Source organism: Schistocerca gregaria, chromosome 2 (genome assembly GCF_023897955.1).
Source record: "Schistocerca gregaria isolate iqSchGreg1 chromosome 2, iqSchGreg1.2, whole genome shotgun sequence".
NCBI classification, from domain to species: Eukaryota; Metazoa; Arthropoda; class Insecta; order Orthoptera; family Acrididae; genus Schistocerca; species Schistocerca gregaria.
Window position 1 is genome coordinate 236,388,204 of NC_064921.1, and position 20,366 is coordinate 236,408,569.

Below are 20,366 nucleotides of genomic sequence, written 5' to 3' on the forward strand. Positions count from 1 at the left end.
GACGTTAAAGTGGCCTCTGGCATGCCACAGGGGAGTGCTACGGGACCGTTGCTTTTCACAATATACAGGGTGTTACAAAAAATTATGGCCAAACTTTCAGGAAACGTCCCTCACACACAAATAAAGAAAAGATATTATGTGGACATGTGTCCGGAAACGCTTAATTTCCATGTTAGAGCTCATTTTAGTTTCGTCAGTATGTACTGTACTTCCTCGATTCACCGCAAATTTTCACAATCAACATGTGTGGGCTGACGAGAATCCGCACGCAATTGTGCAAACACGTCATCAACACAGATTTTCTGTGAACGTTTGTGCAGGCATTATTGGTGATGTCTGGATTGGGCCTCATGTTCTTCCACTCACGTTATCATGATTTCATACGGGATACTTTACCTGTGCTACTAGAACATGTGACTTTACAAGCACGACACAACATGCACATTTCAGTCGAAGTGTTCGTACGCTTCTCAACAACAGATTCGGTGAGCCATGGATTAGTAGAAGCGAACCAATTCCATGGCCTCCACGCTCTCCTGACCTCAACCCTCTTGACTTTCATTTATGGGGGCATTTGAAAGCTATTGTCTATGCAATCCCGGACCAATGTAGAGACTCTTCCTGCTCGTATTGTGGACGGCTGTGATACAATACGCCATTCTCCAGGGCTGCATCAGAGCATGAGGGATTCCATGCGACGGAGGGTGGATGCGTGTATCCTCGCTAACGGAGGACATTTTGAACATTTCCTGTAACACAGTGTTTGAAGTCACGCTGGTACGTTCTGTATGCTGTGTGTTTCCATTCCATGATTAATGTGATTGGAAGAGAAGTAATAAAATGAGCTCTGACATGGAAAGTAAGCGTTTCCGGACACAGGTCCACATAACCGTTGGGTGGGTTGCGGAGTATGAATGTAGATGTAGAACATATTTTCTTTCTTTGTGTGTGAGGAATGTTTCCTGAAAGTTTGGCCGTACCTTTTTGTAACACCCTGTATATAAATGACCTAGCAGATAGTGTCGGAAGTTCCATGTGGATTTTAGCAGGTGATACTGTAGTATACAGAGAAGTTGCAGCATTAGAAAATTGTAGCGAAATGCAGGAAGATCTGCAGCGGATAGGCACTTGGTGCAGGGAGAGACAACTGACCATTAACACAGACAAATGTAATGTTTTGCGATTACATAGAAAGAAGGATCCTTTATTGTATGATTATATGATAGCCGTAAAATATCTGGGAGTATGCGTGCGGAATGATTCGAAGTGGAATGATCATATAAAATTAATTTGTTGGTAAGGGTGGTACCAGGTTGAGATTCATTGGGAGAGTCCTTAGAAAACGTAGTCCATCAGCAAAGAAGGTGGCTTACAAAACACTCGTTCGACCTATACTAGAGTATTTCTCATCGGTGTGGGATCAGTACCAGATCGGGTTGACGGAGGAGATAGAGAAGATCCAAAGAAGAGCGGCGCGTTTCGTCACAGAGTTATTTGATAAGCGTGATAGCGTTACGGAGATGTTTAGCAAACTCAAGTGGTAGACTCTGCAAGACAGGCGCTCTGCATCGCGGTGTAGCTTGCTGTCCAGGTTTCTAGGGGTGCGTTTCTGGATGAGGTATCGAATGTATTGCTTCCCCCTACTTATAAACTGCCGAGGAGATCACGAATGTAAAATTAGAGAGATTCGAGCGCACGGAGGCTTTCCGGCAGTTGTTCTTCCCGCGAACCATACGCGACTGGAACAGGAAAGGGAGGTAATGATAGTGGCACGTAATGTGCCCTCCGCCACACACCGTTGAGTGGCTTGCGGAATATAAATGTAGATGTAGATTCACAAACACCATAATAATTTTAATAGAAAAGAGTAAGTTTTAAAGTTAGACAAATGTGGTTGTCGACGTTGCGCAAGCAGAACGCCAATCGTTTACTCTTAATCGAGAATGATGACGTCTTCCAAAGATAGGCATACCGTCGTTATCACGTGACGAATGGTGGTGCCCTCTATGCGCTCTATAAAAGCGAGAGTACCTGAAGCCTCAGTGGCAGTAGCCGGACGACCTCAGAAGATGTCTCCCGCAGATGGAGACGAAACGTTAGGTGGAAATTTTATACATCGACCACGGCCTCTCAGCCCGGAAGTTTAAACTGAAGGCTGTAAACATTTGTTTGCTCGTGTACATACATATATCGTTTTCTGTCCCATTCGGACAATTGCTTAGTTGTGCGCCGTTTTTTGTATTTAGTTTTTTCTTTTAGAGTGTATTTCAGTGCAAATATACATTGCACTACGCAGAGGCGGGAATTTAGTTTGAAACTGTGGTACTGTACTTACGGTTGGACGCCCTCGACGTCGAAGTAGTGGAAGCGCAGACGCACCCGCTGGGTGCCGGCGCCATGGAAGAAGTAGTGACACTCGGTGTCCCTGGGGTACAGCCCGGGGAAGTTGGGGCTGGTGACGTAGCCGCTGGTCGCCTCGCTGCTGTTGAAGGCGAAGCCGCACGGCCACTCCGACAGCTGCCGCCCGCCACCGCCGAGCACCCCGAAGTCTGCAACAGCCGACAGGGGGCCGCTGCGAGAGCGCCACTACATCAAGGCAGGGGATACAGTGGTGCTGGCTGAGGTGAGCACTCCGCGGTATTTGTTAAAGCCAGCTGAGAGCAATTAAAGTGGGATATGAACGGAAAAAGAACAGGACAAGTGCGAGTAAGACGATTCCTACAAATTTAATTACCTATATATCCATCTTTTCACACTCTCTGAGTCCATATTTTCACAGACAGTTGTGGGACCTCAGCTGTTCAGTACAGAATGTCAAATCACACACCTTTCAGCATTCTGAGTTTCCAAATTGTTATTGTATTGCGCTACCAGTTTCGCGATGTATTACGCCATCACCTGCCGAGAAGGCTGTTTCAGAATCTATTTAACTGGTAACTGATTTTTCGATAACACTTTTGCTTAATTTAATTTCACTCACTGATCTCTGGTATGTAGTAATAATGCAGTAAATTATTAAATACAGTACTAAGAAGATTGCCTTAATTTTCCAGAGCAATATTTGAATTTCAGAAAAAGACTGGAGAAAAAAAATGGCTCTGAGCACTATGGGACTTAACATCTACGGTCATCAGTCCCCTAGAACTTAGAACTACTTCAACCTAACTAACCTAAGGACAACACACAACACCCAGTCATCCCTGACCCCGCCGGGAATCGAACCCGGGAACCAGGGCGTGGGAAGCGAGAACGCTACCACACGACCACGAGCTGCGGGCAAGTTTGGAGAACAAAACATGAATGGAATTTGAAAACATGTAAAACCTCTGTTACAGAGCTGATTAACGGCGAATGTCTGAAAAGTGTTGGAAAGGAACTACACTTTTCCCCTACGCTGGAAGTTATTCCCTAATGTCTTAGCCCATGCACTAATTACAAACCCTTTTTTGTCAGTTTTTTCCATAAGCTCCTTTCTTTGTCGATTCCGCGAAGAATCTCCTCTTTCTTTACTTTATTAGAACACTTAAATTTTCAACATCTTTCTACAGCACCACATTTCAAACTGTCTGATTCTCTTCTTTTCCGGTTATTCACTGCCATACAGCCTGTGCTCCAAACGTAGATTCTCTCTAATTTCTTTCGCAAATTCCGTCCTATGTTTGACACCTGTAGCATTCTGTTAGCGAGGTATTCTTTCTTTGCCATTGGAAGTTACCTTTTCATGTTCTCCAGATTTCATCTGTCGTTTTAAGACTTCTCAGGGTACCAAAATTCGTTCAAGGCATCTACTTAATGGTCCTCAATTTTAATAACTTCCTCACTGGTATCATTACTGGTACTCCTAATTACTTTCGCCTTTCTTCCATTTATTGTCAGTCATATTCTGTGGTGATTGCACTGTTCATTCTATTCTTCCTTCACCTCACTGAGGATGGGGAATCTTGTCATAGATATCCGTTCACTGTGAACTTAAATTTCACTACCGAAACGTTTTCTTTATTCGCGTCATTGCCTACACGATGTACCGATTGAACAGTAGTGGAGAAAGACTGCTTGCCTATCTTACATTCTTTTTGTTTATTTCCTTTGTTCTCTTTTGGAACTTGCAGATTTGTAAATAGCAGATCTTTCCCGATACCTCACTTCTAAATTTCTGAGCATTTCTTAGATCTTGCAGCATTTCACACTGTCAAATACTTTTTTCTGTCGACAGAATCTTGTGCTCGTAAGTTAATTATCCTAAAATCTTGCTACCACAATCAAATGCAACGTCGGAAGAGCTTCTCTGCTGCTTTTATCTTTTCTAAAGTATAACTGATTGTCATCTGACACATCCTTTCCATTCTTCCGTATATCATCATAGTCAGCCACTTGGATGCTTGTCATGTTAAGCTCTGTGTGCGGTATTTCGCACAATAACCAGCCATTGCTATAACCAGATTGGGTGGATGACATGGTTCAGGAAGTTCCTTTATTTTAGAAGGTCCGAAGGACAGTAATTTCACTTCCTTATCTGATATAAATCTCTGTTAAATTCCGACTCTAATACTGGATCCCCTATGTATTCCTAATCGACTTTGATATATTCTATCGCATCATCCTTTTTGAAGAGGGATTCAACGCGGTTAATTCTATCGAATGAGTTTTCCCAGTGGAAAACACTAGGCTGTATTCGGCAGGTGGTAGTTCGAATTCCGGTGCTGCTGTGATTTCCTTCAAACACTCAACCAGAATGCAGTGTTCTCCTTCCCCTATCTGGGAACGACTTGATCGTGTTTTTTTTTTTTTTTGGGTGGGGGGGGGGGGGGGTAGGTCATCAGTCTTCTGAGTGGTAACGACTTGTTCGTGGTTTTTTTTTTTTGGGGGGGGGGGGGGGGGGTTCATCAGTCTTCTGAGTGGTTTGATGCGACACGCCACGAATTCCTCTCCTGTGCCAACCTCTCATCTCAGAGTAGCACTTGCAAACGACATCCTCAGTTATTTGCTGATCTGTTCCAGTTTGTGTCTTCCTCTACAATTACTAACCTGTACAGTCCTTTTAGTACCGTGGAAGTAATTCTCTGATGTCTTAACAGATGTCCTATCACCTGTCCCTTCTTCTTATCAGTGTTTTCCACGTATTCCTTTACACTCCAATTCTGCGCAGAACCTCCTCCTTCCTTATCTTATCAGTCCACCAAATTTTCAACATTCGTCTGTAGCACCACATGTCAAATGCTTCGATTCTCGTCTGTTCAGGTTTTCCCACAGGCCATGTTTCACTACCATACAATGCTGTACTCCAGAAGTGCATTCTTAGAAATTTCTTATTCAAATTAAGGCCGAAATTTGATATTAATAGATGCTCTTTTTGCCATTGTTAGTCTGCTTTTGAAGTCCTCCTCGCTCCGTCCGTCATTAGTTATTTTACTGCCTAGGTAGCAGAATTCCTTAACTTCATCTACTACGTGAACATCAATCCTGATGTTACGTTTATCGATGTTCTCATTTCTACTACTTCTCCTTATCTTCCTCTATCTTTGATTTACTCTCAATCCATACTCTGGACGCATTAGACTGTTCATTCCGTACAGAACATCATTTAATTCTTCCTCAATTTCAATCAAGATAGCAATGTCATCGGCTAATCGTATGATTAATATCATTTCACCTTGAATTTTAATTCAACTCCTGAACCTTTGTTTTATTTCCATCTTTGCTTCCTCGATGTAGACAGTGAACAGTAGGGGGGAAAGACTACATCCATGTCTACACCCTTTTTAATCCGAGCACTTCTTTCTTGGTCATCGACTGTTATTCCCTCTCGGCTCTTGTACATTTTGTGTGTTACCCATCTCTCCCTATAGCTTACCCCTATTTTTGTCAGAATTTCGAACGTCTTGCACCATTTTACATTTGAAGTCGACAAATCCTATGAACGTGTTTTGATTTTTCTTTGCTCTTGCTACCGTTATCAGTCGCAACGTCAGAATTGTGTATCGGGTGCGTTTAGTTTTTCTAAAGCCAAACTGATCGTCATCTACCGTTTGTGGGATGGTAAATCCTGGGCTAGTCCGCCTCGGTAGTCGCGGAACCAGCGCTGCTGCTTGCTAACCGAAGGGGACAGGGATCGATTGCCAGTCGGATCGGAGAATTTCTCCGCTAGGAGACCAGGTGTTGTCCTTTTCTTCGTATCCTAATCACTGACTCTAAAGTCGCCTAAATGGCGTTGCGTAACTTCGTACCATGGAACTAGTGTATATTCAGATCTGTCAAAAGCCGGCCGTTGTGGCCGAGCGGTTCGAGGCGCTTCAGTCGAACGCCGTGCTACTGCTACGGTCTCAGGTTAGAATCCTGGCTCTGGCATGGATGTGTGTGGTGTCCTTACGTTAGATAGGTTGAAGTTGTTCTAAGTTCTAGAGAACTGATGACCTCAGATGTTAAGTCCCATAGTTCTCAAAGCAATTTTTTAGACCTGTCAAAACAAACTTTCACATCGTCTTTCCAATGTTGAGATTGGAGTATGTGTACGACCCCAAAGCCGTTAAATTTACACAAAAAAAAGCCTTGTGTTCTTATATTTTCTGACAAATCAAATGAAAACGAGATGGGGGTAAGTTCGTTTTCCGACAAGGGGAGGATATGTTTCGCTAACTTCGCATTTGTTGTTCTGAATGTAGATATATGTACTGTATTATGTCGAGAAACAATTTCTACATAATCTACACCCTCAGAAAGAAACACGAAACCCCGCAAAGAAATTATCCGAATACGACGGAAATTGGCAGATGTGTAGACAAACAAGTGATTACAACTTCAGAAGAATTGTGTGGCTATTTGAACGCAACAATACGGCCTGTATCAAATGCTGAAATTCACAAAGGCTTTGTGCCGTCGTATCGACATGTCCCCTGTTTACCATCCTCGCCAGCTGCGCTTTCAAACTGCGCCGCATCGTCACGCATTCATCCATCGGCTGGCTAAGTTTACAGTTTTGCGTTTCCCGTCGACACGTGCATGAATATCAGTTTGTGATCAAATTTCATAACAGCTCCGTCGTGTGTCCGGTTTTTCTGAGTGATCAGTCTACTGATGGGTTTGATGCGGTCCGCCCTGTGCCGACCTTTTTATCTCAGAGTAGGAATTGCACCCTAGATCTTCAATTATTTGCTGGATGTATTCCAAACTCTGTCTTCCTCTACAGTTTTTATTCTCTAAAGCTCCCTCTAGTACCATTGAAGCTATTCCCTGATGTCTTAACAGATGTGCTACCATCTTGTCTCCTTTTCTAGTTACTGTTTTGCATATATGACTTTCCTTGCCGATTCTCCGGAGAACCTCGTCATTCCTTACTTTATCAGCCCATCTCATTATCAGAATTCTTCTGTGGCACCAAATCTCAATTACTTCCGGCTACCCACTGTCGATGTTTCGCTACCATACAATGCAGTGCTCCAAACGTACATTCTCAGAAATTTCATCCTCAAATTATGGCATATATTTGATACTGGTAGACTTCTCTTGGTCAGTGCTGGTCTGCTTTGACATCATCATTGCTCCGCCCGTTATGCGTTATTTTGCTGCCTAGATACCAGAATTCCTTCATCTACGTCATGATGATCAATACTGATGCTAAGTTTCTCGCCGTTCTCATTTCTGCTGCTTCTGCTATCTATTCGTCGATCAGAAGATGCTCTGTGCGACTACCAGGGAGCCGTACGACTGAAGTATGTAAGATTATCATTATGCAAGAAGTGAAAGCCTTCATAATTGCTTAAATTTTGTGCAATTGCCCCTTAAGTCTGTTTACGAATACGAGGGGCGTTGAATACGTAATGGAACACATTTTTTCCTGAAAGCAGGTTGATTTTATTCAGGATTATAACACACCATTTTTTTCGCTTACAAAAACTTACTTTTCATCGTAAACTTTGTTCAATGAAATGGCCTTACACCACCTTACTGAGAAGGCCTTTCTGCCCGTATAACAACACTCTACTGCCTGATGCCGGACACAATGTCCTCCCCATCATCCACGTACCCTCCTCACAGAGTGCATTCTTCACTGTCAGGCTTTGAAAACCCCGAGTGATAGACGGGTGTGTCAGCACTGCCAACAGAGACGTCCAGTTGAGCAGCGAGGTGTCTGATTGTGATCTGTAGATCACCTAGAATGAGAGTGTCCGCACGTTCCAACATTACAGCTGTAGGGGGACAACCGGCTTGCGGAAGATCAGACAGGTTTGCGCGACCTTGTTGCAATAATGACAAACGTGTCACCCAACGACTCACCACCTATTGTTCGCTACCGGGTCAAAAAAAATGGTGCAATGGCTCTGAGTACTATGGGACTTAACATCTGAGGTCATCAGCCCCCTAGAACTTACAACTACTTGAACCTAACTAACCGAAGGACATCACACACAACCATGCCCGAGGCAGGATTCGAACCAGGGACCATAGCGGTCACGCGGTTCCAGACTGTAGCGCCTAGAACCGCTCGGTCACTCCGGCCGGCCGCTACCAGGTCACCGTAGACATTCTGAAAGCGCCTGTGAATACCTGCTACGCTCTGGTTTTCTGGACGCATCCCCGAATCCTCCCGCGGTCAGAAAAATGGTACCGAATCCTCCCAAGCCCGCAAGGGTCTGAAAAACGATGGGACCGAATCCTCCCGTTTGAAGCAGGTAGCAGTTCTAAACGTTATGAATAGTCCAAGCAGACAAAGGAAAGCATATGAAGTTACAGTAGATGTAAAATATTTTCGCGTGTATTGTTAGAATGTTTAAAAGTTTTATCTTATTAAGATATTTATTTTTAGTAACTGGAATCATTTACAGCCTTGCTTTCTTCATAATTAATTTTTTAAAATAGCAAATCATGATTCTGCAACACATATTCTAGCTTAGTGTTCATTTTATGAATTATGGTTACATTTCCAGCAAATCTATACATACAAGAAATTGATAAGTGTCCGCTGTCACTGCGTAAATGTTCTAAGGTTTGCAGAGTCACAAAATGTGATCACCTTTTTCTCGGTGTTATTTTCTAATAAAAATTTTGTCTCTTCTGTGGTTTCCACATTCAGCGTATTGATAACATCATGAACATCTGCAGGATTTGTGAGCAGTATTGGCATAATTTGGCGCCAAGCTTTGTAAATAGCTTTACGAAAATTGATGATATCTCTCGTAGTTGTATCTTGTGTATCTTTTCCTTTTACCTTCTGGTAAATTGTTTTTGACGGTCCCTCACAAATATCTTCTATGGCTTTTCTCCTTAGGTCAGAAATGATTTCTTGCCTCTGAATTTTGTTATGAGGCATTTCTTCATGTTTGTGCTCTTCTTGACACTCCACGACATCCAGCGCCTCAATAGAAATAGTTAAAACTTCTGCAGCCATTATGTAACATGTCCATTGCGCTTGACCACCTTTCAGCAGTTTTTGAAGACCGAAGGTGTTACCTTTCAAAACCAATATTTTCCTTCCCTTCCTACTTACTGAAACTGTAAGCTCGTCTGAGGAGATGTTCTCTCTACAACGATCTGCCGCTAACTGCGAAGTGCCAGCAGGCTCCTGTGCTCATTAGCGCACACAATACTCTGTCAAACTGTGTAAGTTTGGGAGGATTCGGTTCTGTTACCTGCTTACCTACCTGGTTTAGGGAGCTGCACCCGATTTGCCGCCCCCCTGTGCTTGGAACGCCCCTCCATTACAGACGCAGTTTTGAAGACTACGTATAGTGCCGCCACCTATCTGAAATTCATGAAACTATAGGACCTGAAGCGAGAATATTCCATGACGTCCGGCTACTAATTCCACCTTTTTTTTTCAACGGAAATTGGCCAAGAAAATAATTTGTTGCATTGCTTTTTGAATGCCCCTCGTACACGAGGTCCAGTTAATCCATCACCAATGGTAACAGCTCACATGTTGAACGTAAATCACACATGGTGAAGAGATGAAACAACTGCAAGTGGGATTTCATGCGCCCTCATACGCTGATCTTAAAAGTTTGTAATGCCATCACGTGTGAACTGAGCTTGATATGTACATAGGTGTACCGGTATGAAATGAGCGTTTTTTTTTTGTGAAAATGAAACACTAATTTTGAATTGAAAAGTAAAAAAAAAACATTTTATTCCAAGTACTGACGATTGCTTTTTATACGTTTTGACCACATTTCTGGCTATTTGTGGACACTACGCCAATAGAAATGTTCGTCTCTTGAAGCAAACCAATTTTCGACTTCTTCGCAGGAATCGGAGTGTTCCTCAGCCAATGCGTGTTCCATTGATGAAAACAAATGGTAGTCGGAAGGGGCCAAGTCTGGAGAACACGGCGGGTGGGGTAGTATCTCCCAGCCATGTGTTTTGATTGTATCCTGCTTTGTGTGCAGGTGCATTGTCGTGTAAAAAAATTACTTTGCCACGTCTTCTGGCCCATTCTGGTCTTTTTTCGATCAATGCATACTTCAAATTGATCATCTGTTGTTTGTAGCGATTAGTATTCACAGTTTCACCGGGTTTTAGAATCTCATGATACACCACGCCTTTCTGATCCCACCAAACACAGAGCATTGTCTTCTTGCCGAATCGACCTGGTTTTGCAGTCGATGTTGATAGTTGTCCCTGATTAACCCATGATTTTTCCCGTCTAGGATTCTTAAAATAAATCAATTTTTCATCGCCAGTAACAACTCGAGGCAAAACTGATTTTCTTTCATGTCTTTGAAGCAAAATTTGATAAATGATTTTTCGATTTTCCATCTGTCTTTCATTCAATTCATGTGGCATACATTTTCCACATTTTTGGATCTTTCCCATAGCTTTCAAACCGTCAGAAATTGTTTGTTGTGCAACATTTAGCATTGCTGTCGTTTGATTCTGACTCAAAGTATCATCTTCATCCAATATTGCTCGCAATTCGGCGTCTTAGAACTTTTGTCGTGGTCTTCCACGTTCTTCATTCCTTACATCAAAATCATTATTTCTGAACCGTTGAAATGATATTTTGTATGTTGCTTCTGATAGTGCATGATCACCATATGCCTCGACAAGCATTCGATGCGACCTCAAATCATCACTTTCTGGTACAAAATTCGACATTGCTAACACGATGGAAACATGTGATGTTGTTTGTTCCATAACTTGACGTACACTAAATATCTTTGACAGATGTCATACCAACCAAACAAAAAAAATTAAGGCTCGTTCACAACAAATGTTCCCTATCGACACATATGTATCTTAACGCTCGTTTCTTACCGGTACACCTTGCAAGAAAGTTCGTATTTTATAGCATACTGGTGCAAGATCCATTGGTAGAACATGTCTTGTGCAGGATAATCTGATGGTGACAGGAACTGTCCACGTTGTAAATGGCGAGGATACAACCAAATCTCTCGCAAAAGTCTCCAGACATTTGTGAGAGGAACATTCACTTACAAGGCTAACTTTCGAGTGTTGATTGAAGTCCAGCATCCTTTACGTCTGGAGCCATAAATCTTGAACATTCCTTCTCCAAATCATAAGATGTAAACTTCCCAGGAGCGCACAGAAGGCGATGGAGGCACTAGAATTTCTTCTGTGCGGGGCATCTTCGTTGTGGGTACCTCTCCTGGTACAATCAATGAGCCAGAGCAGTATTGTCTTCCGACAAACCGAACATGAAGTGCACTTCTGTCAGCTCTTGATTTAAGCACATGTCGAGTGCCAAACACAACACTCAATGTACACTTGATTAACTTCTCATGGTTGGGATTCACAGCCGTATATTTTTTAAAAGACATCATAGTAGCCGTCGATTGTATGAAATATTTATTGTTACGATTGCAATTTTGGCCTTAGGGCCTTTTTCTAGTAACACTGTAAAAGTTACCAAAATGTACAAATGACAGATTGTAAAATGGCTTAGGGGCACAATGTCTTTGACATCTAATGGGATTTCACCACCCTGACGTTTGGTATACACAAGCGTATAAACGAGGTTTTATATTAAAATACGTGGATACTTCAAAATTATATTAGTAACTGTGAAGCGTCACATCCACTACCAATTGCAATGTATGTATTCTCTTATTTTATGTATTTTAGGATCGCCAATTATGTGTTAATTCAACAGTGATTCATAGAATTGTACAGTTATTTTGGACAATTATCGAAAATATAAGTAATTATGATGGAATAGTACACGTATTTACTTAGCCTTGTTTGCTATAATAGACCCTGGTTGAAGGATGCATCCTCTATTTGTGCGGAGGCATTGTGATGTTTTGTCCATATTTGTGTTGCTGCACAATGAATTGGATTGCTGGCGAGCGTTTTACGTCATACAAGTTTGTAAAATGTATATGCATACAAAGCATTATATATCTGAGCTCTGCCTTCATCTGATTTACGAACTGTTAAGTCAATGTGAGAGCTTATTAAGAGATTACACATGTATTATCCTCTATAGATTATAAATTAATATTCTCATCCTATCCTACTGCCCCTTACAATCATAGCACTAATTAGAAAGCTGTATGATGTCGACAGAAGAGAAGATATTACGATATAAAGGTTGTAAGTTGTATCCTTGGTATGCACTATCTTTGCTACGTACACAGGCAGTATCTTTAGTAAATGTGTTTTCGCGCCAACAGCCTTAGCTCCAAATGTTGCCAGTCCACCTAAGCTTTTAATTGTAATAAATTATTAGAACGACGGTAACATTGACAGTTCAGCACATAGTTAACATTTTACGATGTAATAAGTGTAGTACTCATCCGATCTTGTAGAACTCTCGCATTCAAAAAGCTGCATTTTGACTACGACACGTACTTATGTCAGATAGTCTTATATTCTGACAGAATGTAAATTATGTACATTTCTCACCAATTTTTGTAATTGCACTACTGTCTTAACGAAATATTTCTTTAATTATGTATATACACCCTGTGCTTCGTTTTCGTATTTTTATGTTAGGTAACCTTTTGCAGTGTTACTCGAAGGCCGAAATTGCAATTGTAATAATAAATATTTCATACAGTCAACGGCGACTATGATGTTTTTTAATCAATGCACACTGTCCTGTTAACATCTCCTGTCAAGGCAACTACCTATTGAAAGGAGGACTTACCGGTGAATATTACTTTTTCAAAGGCAGCAGCTCTGAAACTAAGTATTTCCAAACACTTGTACGGAACTCTTTTTGGTATCTAGGTATGGAAACACATAGCTGAAATTATGTCCTCTGTTTCTGAAACATAGTATGTATTTAGAGAATAAAAATTACGAAGCACACCTATACGAAAGATCAGTGCTTGCAAGAGTGGTTTTGTGCTAGTCGGGAGTGGCGAGGCTGTTGCTGCCGTGATATTTCGGGAATGAGCAGCAGCGTAGTTGTGGGATGAGTGTTGTCGAGGCTGCGAAAAAGCAAAACTCGAACAGGCGCTCACCGGCGTAATGGGAAATTTGGAGCCGAGCGAATGAATCGCAGGTGGCCGCCGCTGTCGGAAAAATCAGTATCAGATCGTGGAGCGAAATGATTCAAAGAGAAACGTGAAACGGAAAATGGCAAGAGAGCGTTCGCTGAGCTTCGATACGCCGTGGCGTTCAGGAGCCGCGCAGCGAACTGTTTCGTACCAACGAGTGTTGTGTTTCCATTACAAGCCACAGTGGAGATTGTATAATTATCTGTTCTTTCAATTCAGGCGAGACAGTGTGGCAGAAGTAAAATTGAATTTCATTGGATTTTGTGATCCCGAGTACCAGTTTCTTTGTTCCAGTGGAGATGCTGTGCGAACTAATGTCAGTAGCTTTACGCGTTGTTACCTTTTGCCTCCATCTGTTTAGACTTCCGGAAAAGATCATAAAATACCGAACATAGGAGGGGCAGATAAGTGCGTGAACCAACCAAATTCAGTATCACATTTTAATTGAAATATCTTCTGGCGCGTGGGGTCGACAGGCGAAATGAATTTTTGGAAATCACCTTTCTGCCTTTGACTGTAATCTTTTCAGTGCACGATTGTAATTTTGGCACTTAGGTTTAAAATAGTGCCTTGGCTTCAGTGGAAAACATCCGGTCATTAAGAAAACATTGAGACACTCGAGGCAGTTGTCGCTAATGCTCCGTGGCATCATAATTTCAACTTGAATAAAAATCCTATCAAACAGATGCCTCTCTGTGTTATCACCACCATGACTGAGCGCAGAATACAGAATTGAGTAGGTAAGTGTCTCCTTTTCATTTTGCAAGTGTATTTTTTATTACTTTAAGGCACAATATTAATTAAAGGCGCTGTATTAAGCACTTGACAATGACTCTTAAGTGCTGGGACTGTGACGTGTATTGAAAAATAAATCAAAACAACCGATAGCAGGAAAATGGGGTTCTGAAAACCATAAACTCATTTCTTAAACAGCTATAGAATAGCTGACAATGACTCTTAAGTGCTGGGACTGTGACGTGTATTGAAAAATAAATCAAAACAACCGATAGCAGGAAAATGGGGTTCTGAAAACCATAAACTCATTTCTTAAACAGCTATAGAATTTGAGTTGTAGCAGTTCAGTTTTGCTGTGAATAAGATTGTAATTAATAGTTTGAAAATTTATAGGTATGTGGGGTTTGCACCACGGTAGCGATATCACTCAGACATAATATGGAACTGTCGATATTAGTGCCGAATCTATAGTGTTATGGATCGATCTCTATAGGACCCTCAGGAAATATTTAGTACATTACCAATACCTATATGTTCTGAGAATACGTATATACGCACATTCACGTATGCAGAGGCCAGGAGACAGTAAGTTTTATAACTGGATACAATAATCCTTTGTTTCCTGAATAAAATTGGTTACATCCAAAAATAACTTTCTTTGAAAGCTGAATTTAAAATTTGATAGAAAAGTGTAAACCCAGTTATTGAAGCCGGCCGCGGTGGTCTCGCGGTTCTAGGCGCGCAGTCCGGAACCGTTGCGACTGCTACGGTCGCAGGTTCGAATCCTGCCTCGGGCATGGATGTGTGTGATGTCCTTAGGTTAGTTAGGTTTAAGTAGTTCTAAGTTATAGGGGACTAATGACCACAGCAGTTGAGTCCCATAGTGCTCAGAGCCATTTGAACCAGTTATTGAAATTGAATAATCCAATCATTAATACCATTTCTTACAATGCTGTTTCACTTCCTTTCTTTACTTTTATTTTGTATTATTAGGAACAACAACGACAAAAACAACAACAATAACAACAGTAAAAAGGGAAAGCAGGATTCCGAGCGGGAACATCGGTAATGGGCAACTAGTTCACAATGAAACTAATATCTGATAACCGCACAGAGGTTGGACTGGAGACGCCTTTTGCCCTGATTGCACCCACCAACAAACTGTGACAAAAACTGAAAGAGGTAGAACTTGTTCAAACATCCAGAATGAGATGTTCAAACATTTCTGTAGCTTGTTATAAAATTATATGAAAATAATATAGCAAGAGTAAGAATTCGGAATATTTGGGCCGAAGGATTCAAGGTGAATAAGGATCTACAGCAGGTCTGGGTGCTGTCACTCACCCTTTTTAAGCTGTATCAGCAAGAACAATTTCCCCTTTCCATTCTGAATATGTTTTTTTTTAATTATGCTACGCGTTGTGGCATAGGAAATGCAAGGTTATGGGAGTCACAGTAGAGCTGTATTTTGCTGATCAGGTTGTGCTAGTGGAAGATAAATGTGGTCTGGGCTATACTATATAATAATAAAGGTTAAAGAGGAACCACAAGGCTGGCCCGAAGATAAAAATGAATAAGTGAGAGTACTTAGATGTTGGAATACAAAAGTAAATAATTTTGAGGTAATGGGAGAAGTAATGTTAGGGATGAGAGAGAGGTATTATTTAGTAGAGAGGCACAAGCAATAATGAAATGACCAGTAGGATTAATAAGTACCGAGCTGTAACAAGAACAATGTACTCTGGTCTGTGAAACAAAAAGACAAGAATAACAATGAAGTAGGGAATGTGTGAGATTATAGTCTAGAGTGCACATTTGTTCGGAGCCTGGGACGTTAGCAAAAAGAATAAGAATAAACTGCTTGCTACTGAGATGGATTACTTAAGACGAAGCACAAGCTCTACTAGGATGGATATATAAAAAAATTATGTAATTCCACAAAGACTGAAAATAGATACGGATATCTGCGACGACACCAAACAAAAAGAGATGATGTGGTTTCGCTGTGTTAGTATGAGGAATGAGCTTCTATGGGTAATACTATGGATACTATCCCAGCGGAAGAAAAGGTGGACCAGTCGCAACTGGTAAACTGATGTGCAGGAGGCAAATCAGGCAAGGAATAAGGTGAGAAGAGTCAAGACAGAAGAAGATGGCGACTGGGGACGGAAAAACGGCGCCAGACGTGTCTAACCCGCAAGAGGAAGAGGAAGAAGAAGAAAAAGTGCATGATGTCGTTTTGACTTGTAAATGTTGATATCCATGTAATTGTTTTCCTTCTACTTTTATCGTTTGTTCAGTTCTTTGAAGATGGTCTATCATGGCTTTCTCTTTATCTTTGAGGTTACACTTGTTTTATTAACGACAGATGCCAGACAGAGACGGATGGTAAGAACCTTAAGGAAATGTCATTTATCAGCAAAAGAAGTGGCTTACGAGACCGATCCTTGAGTATTTATCATCAGTTTAGGACCTTTACCAGGCTGCACAGGTTGCATTAACAGGAGAGAGAGAGAAGATCCAATAAAAAACACTACGTTTTGTCACCGGATCGTTTGCTCTGTGCGAGATTGTAACGGAGATGAGTATCTCGAGTTGCAGTCGCTGCAAGAGAGGCGTTGTTCATAACGAAAAGCTTTACTATTCAAATTCATAGAGAGAACTTCCCTGGAGGACTTTGACAACTTATTACTTACTCCCACAACATCTGGCTAAATGACCAAAACCAGAAAATTCGAGAAATTAGAGCTCATATGGCGTGCTACCGACAATCATTCTTCCCACGTGCCATTCGAGAGTGGAATAGGGAAATGGGGATCAGATAGAGGTACAAGAAGTACCCTCTACCACAACCAGTCGAGGAGCTGGCAGAATACACACGTATATGCAGACACGTTACAATGAGGTGCCGAAAGGAATGAAATACCTCTTAGTATGGTGACAGGCCTCCTTTCTTCCGGCGTACGGCAGAAACTCGACGTGGCATCGACCCAACAATTCCTTGGGTCTCCTGCAGAATTACTGAGCCATGCTGCCTCTAAAACCCTCCATAATATCTGAAGTGTTGCCGCTGGAGTATATTGTGCACGAACTGACCTCACGATTGGTTCCCATAAATGTTCGATAAGATTCATGTCGGAGGCCTGAGTGACCAAATCATTAGCTCGAATTCTCCAAAATGTTCTTCAAACTAGCCGCGAACAACTCTGGTTCGAAGACATAGCTCATTGTCATCCATAAAAATTCCATCCTTGTAGGTCAACAAGTGGCCGAACATGACCATTTCCAGTCAATGATCAGTTCAGATAGACCAGATGGATCAATACATTCCACGTAAACACAGACAACACCATTATGGAGCCAACACCATCTTGCACAATGTCTTGTTAACAACTTGGGTTCGTGGCTTCATATTTTCTGCGCCACTCTCGAACCCTAACACCAGCTTTTGCCAACTGAGACTCTGGCTGAAACCAGACGTAAACAGTAATGAATTCCTAAACTCAGATTGGAATGTATACCGGAGAGACAGGCTGGACAGTGAAGGGGGAGGCGTGTTTATAGTGATAAGAAGTGCAATAGTATCGAAGGATATTGACGGAGATCCGAAATGTGAAATAATTTGGTTGAAGGTCACGGAAAAGCAGGCTCAGACATGGTAATTGGATGTCTCTATAGGCCCCCTGGCTCAGCAGCTGTTGTGGGTGAGCACCTGAAGGATAATTTGGATAATATTTCGAGTTGATTTCCCCACCATGGCATAGTTCTGGGTGGGGATTTTAATTTGACCGATATAGACTGGGAGACTCAAACTTTCATGACGGGTAGCAGGGACAAAGAATCCAAGGAAAATTTTTAAAGTGCTTTATCTGAAAACTACCTTGAGCAGTTAAACAGAGAACCGACTCGTAGCGATAACTTATTAGACCTTCTGGTGACAAACAGACCCAAACTATTTGAAACAGTTAACGCAGGACAGGGAATCAGCTATCATAAAGCGGTTACTGCATCGATGATTTCAGTCGTAAATAGAAATATTAAAAAAGGTAGGAAGATTTTTCTGTTTAGCAAAAGTGACAAAAAGCAGATTACAGAGTACCTGACGGCTCAACACAAAAGTTTTGTCTCAAGTACAGATAGTGTTGAGGATCAGTAGACAAAGTTCAAAACCATCGTCCAAAATGCGTTAGATGGGTATGTGCCAAGCAAGGAGGATGTGCAGCGAATTGACGCATGGTGCAGGGAATATCAATTGAATCTCAATGCAGACAAGTGTAATGTGCTGCGAATACATAGGAAGATAGATCCCTTATCATTTAGCTACAAAATAGCAGCTCAGCAACTGGAAGCACTTAATTCCATAAATTATCTGGGAGTACGCATTAGGAGTGATTTAAAATGGAATGATCATATAAAGTTGATCGTCGGTAAAGCAGATACCAGACTGAGATTCATTGGAAGAATCCTAAGGAAATGAAATCCGAAAACAAAGGAAGTAGGTTACAGTACGCTTGTTCGCCCACTGCTTGAATACTGCTCAGCAGTGTGGGATCCGTTCCACATAGGGTTGAGAGAAGAGATAGAGAAGATCCAACGGAGAGCAGCGCGCTTCGTTACAGGATCATTTAGTATTTGCGAAAGCGATAAACTCCAGTGGAAGACTCTACAGGAGAGACGATCAGTAGCTCGAAACGGGCTCTTGTTGAAGTTTCGGGAACATACTTTCACCCAGGAGTCAAGCAGTATATTGATCCCTCCTACATATATCTTGTGAAGAGACCATGAGGATAAAATCAGGGAGATCAGAGCCCACACAGAGGCGTACCGACAATCCTTCTTTCCACGAACAATACGAGACTGGAATGGAAGGGAGAACCGATAGAGGTACTCAGGGTACCCTCCGTCACACACCGTCAGGTGGCTTGCAGAGTATGGATGTAGATGTAGTTGTAGATCTGACTAGGTCAAGGTTTTCCAATCGCCTAGTGTCCAACTGATGTCACGAGCCCAGGAGAGGCGCTGCAGACGATGGAGTGCTGTTAGCACTCGCCTCGGTTGTCTGCTGTCATAGCCCACTAACGCCAAATTACGCAGCACTATGCTAACGAATATGTTCTTCGTACGTTCCACATTTATTCTTGCGTTACGTCACGCGGTGTTGATTGTCTGTTAGCACTGACAACTCTATGCCAACGCAGCTGCTTGCGGTCGTTAAGTGAAGGCCGTTGGCCATTGTGTTATCTGTTGTGAGAGGTAATGCCTGAAATGTGGTACTCTCGGCACACTATTGATACTGTGGATCTCAGAATATTGAATTCCCTAACGATTACCGAAGTGGAATGTCCCATGCGTCTAGCTGTGACTACCATTGCGCATTCGAAGTCTGCTAGTTTCCGTCGTGCGGCCATAATCTCGAAGGAAACATTTTCATGTGAATCTCCTGAATATGAATGAAAGCTCCGCCAATACACTGCCCTTTCATACCTTGCGTAGGCGGTATTACCAGCATCTGTGTATGTCAACCTCGGTATCCCATGACTTTTCTCAACTCAGTGTACTTTGCATCGATTTTTGATAATGTCATGTTGAATCTTATCATTATTATCCTTGTAATCCCGCTGGTCGTATCAATGGATCATCCAGCGAGGTCACTGACGCGGGGCACGCAGTGCTTCATCCGCCGGACCAGGTCACCTAGCTAAGCAACAGCAACAGATTAAGGGCCTCCCGTGGAGCGTCTCGGCCTCACTTACTCCAACTAGCTCGTGTATACTAAATGCTCTCTGGAAACGTATTTACGGCGATCTAGTGAAACTTGGTTATTAATTGGACGGCGTTTTGGATTGTATTATTACTGTCCTTCGGCGTTTGGCTTTCAGAAGGATGTACCTATTTTGCTAAAGGGGCGCCGTCCCTGTTCTGTCGAGGCTTCCATTGACGTACCGACAGCTTGTGTGGGCGCCGAAGAGTTGCTCGTATTAGCGCGTTGCAGCGTGATGAAGATACACTGTTCCCCAGCACTGACGTATGGGATTTTCAGAAAACATTCTGTGTGTTTTAAATGCCATGAGGTATGCGGCCCCAGACGACTTTTTTGTGTTTCAGAGGTAGCTGAAGCTATAAGGCTTGGGTAGCTCAGTTGGTAGAGCACATGCCCGCGAAAGGCAAAGGTCC

The 20,366-nt window shown here is 42.2% G+C and overlaps 1 protein-coding gene across 1 annotated transcript in view; it reads right to left on the reverse strand.

Annotated features, from left to right (window-relative positions):
* LOC126336767 (suppressor of lurcher protein 1-like) overlaps positions 1-20,366 on the reverse strand; it is a 4,187,167-nt gene that overhangs the window by 108,599 nt on the left and 4,058,202 nt on the right. Inside the window, exon 12 of the mRNA XM_050000778.1 lies at positions 2,336-2,549. Coding sequence (XP_049856735.1) covers positions 2,336-2,549 — 214 coding nt within the window. The remainder of the gene's footprint in view (positions 1-2,335; positions 2,550-20,366) is intronic.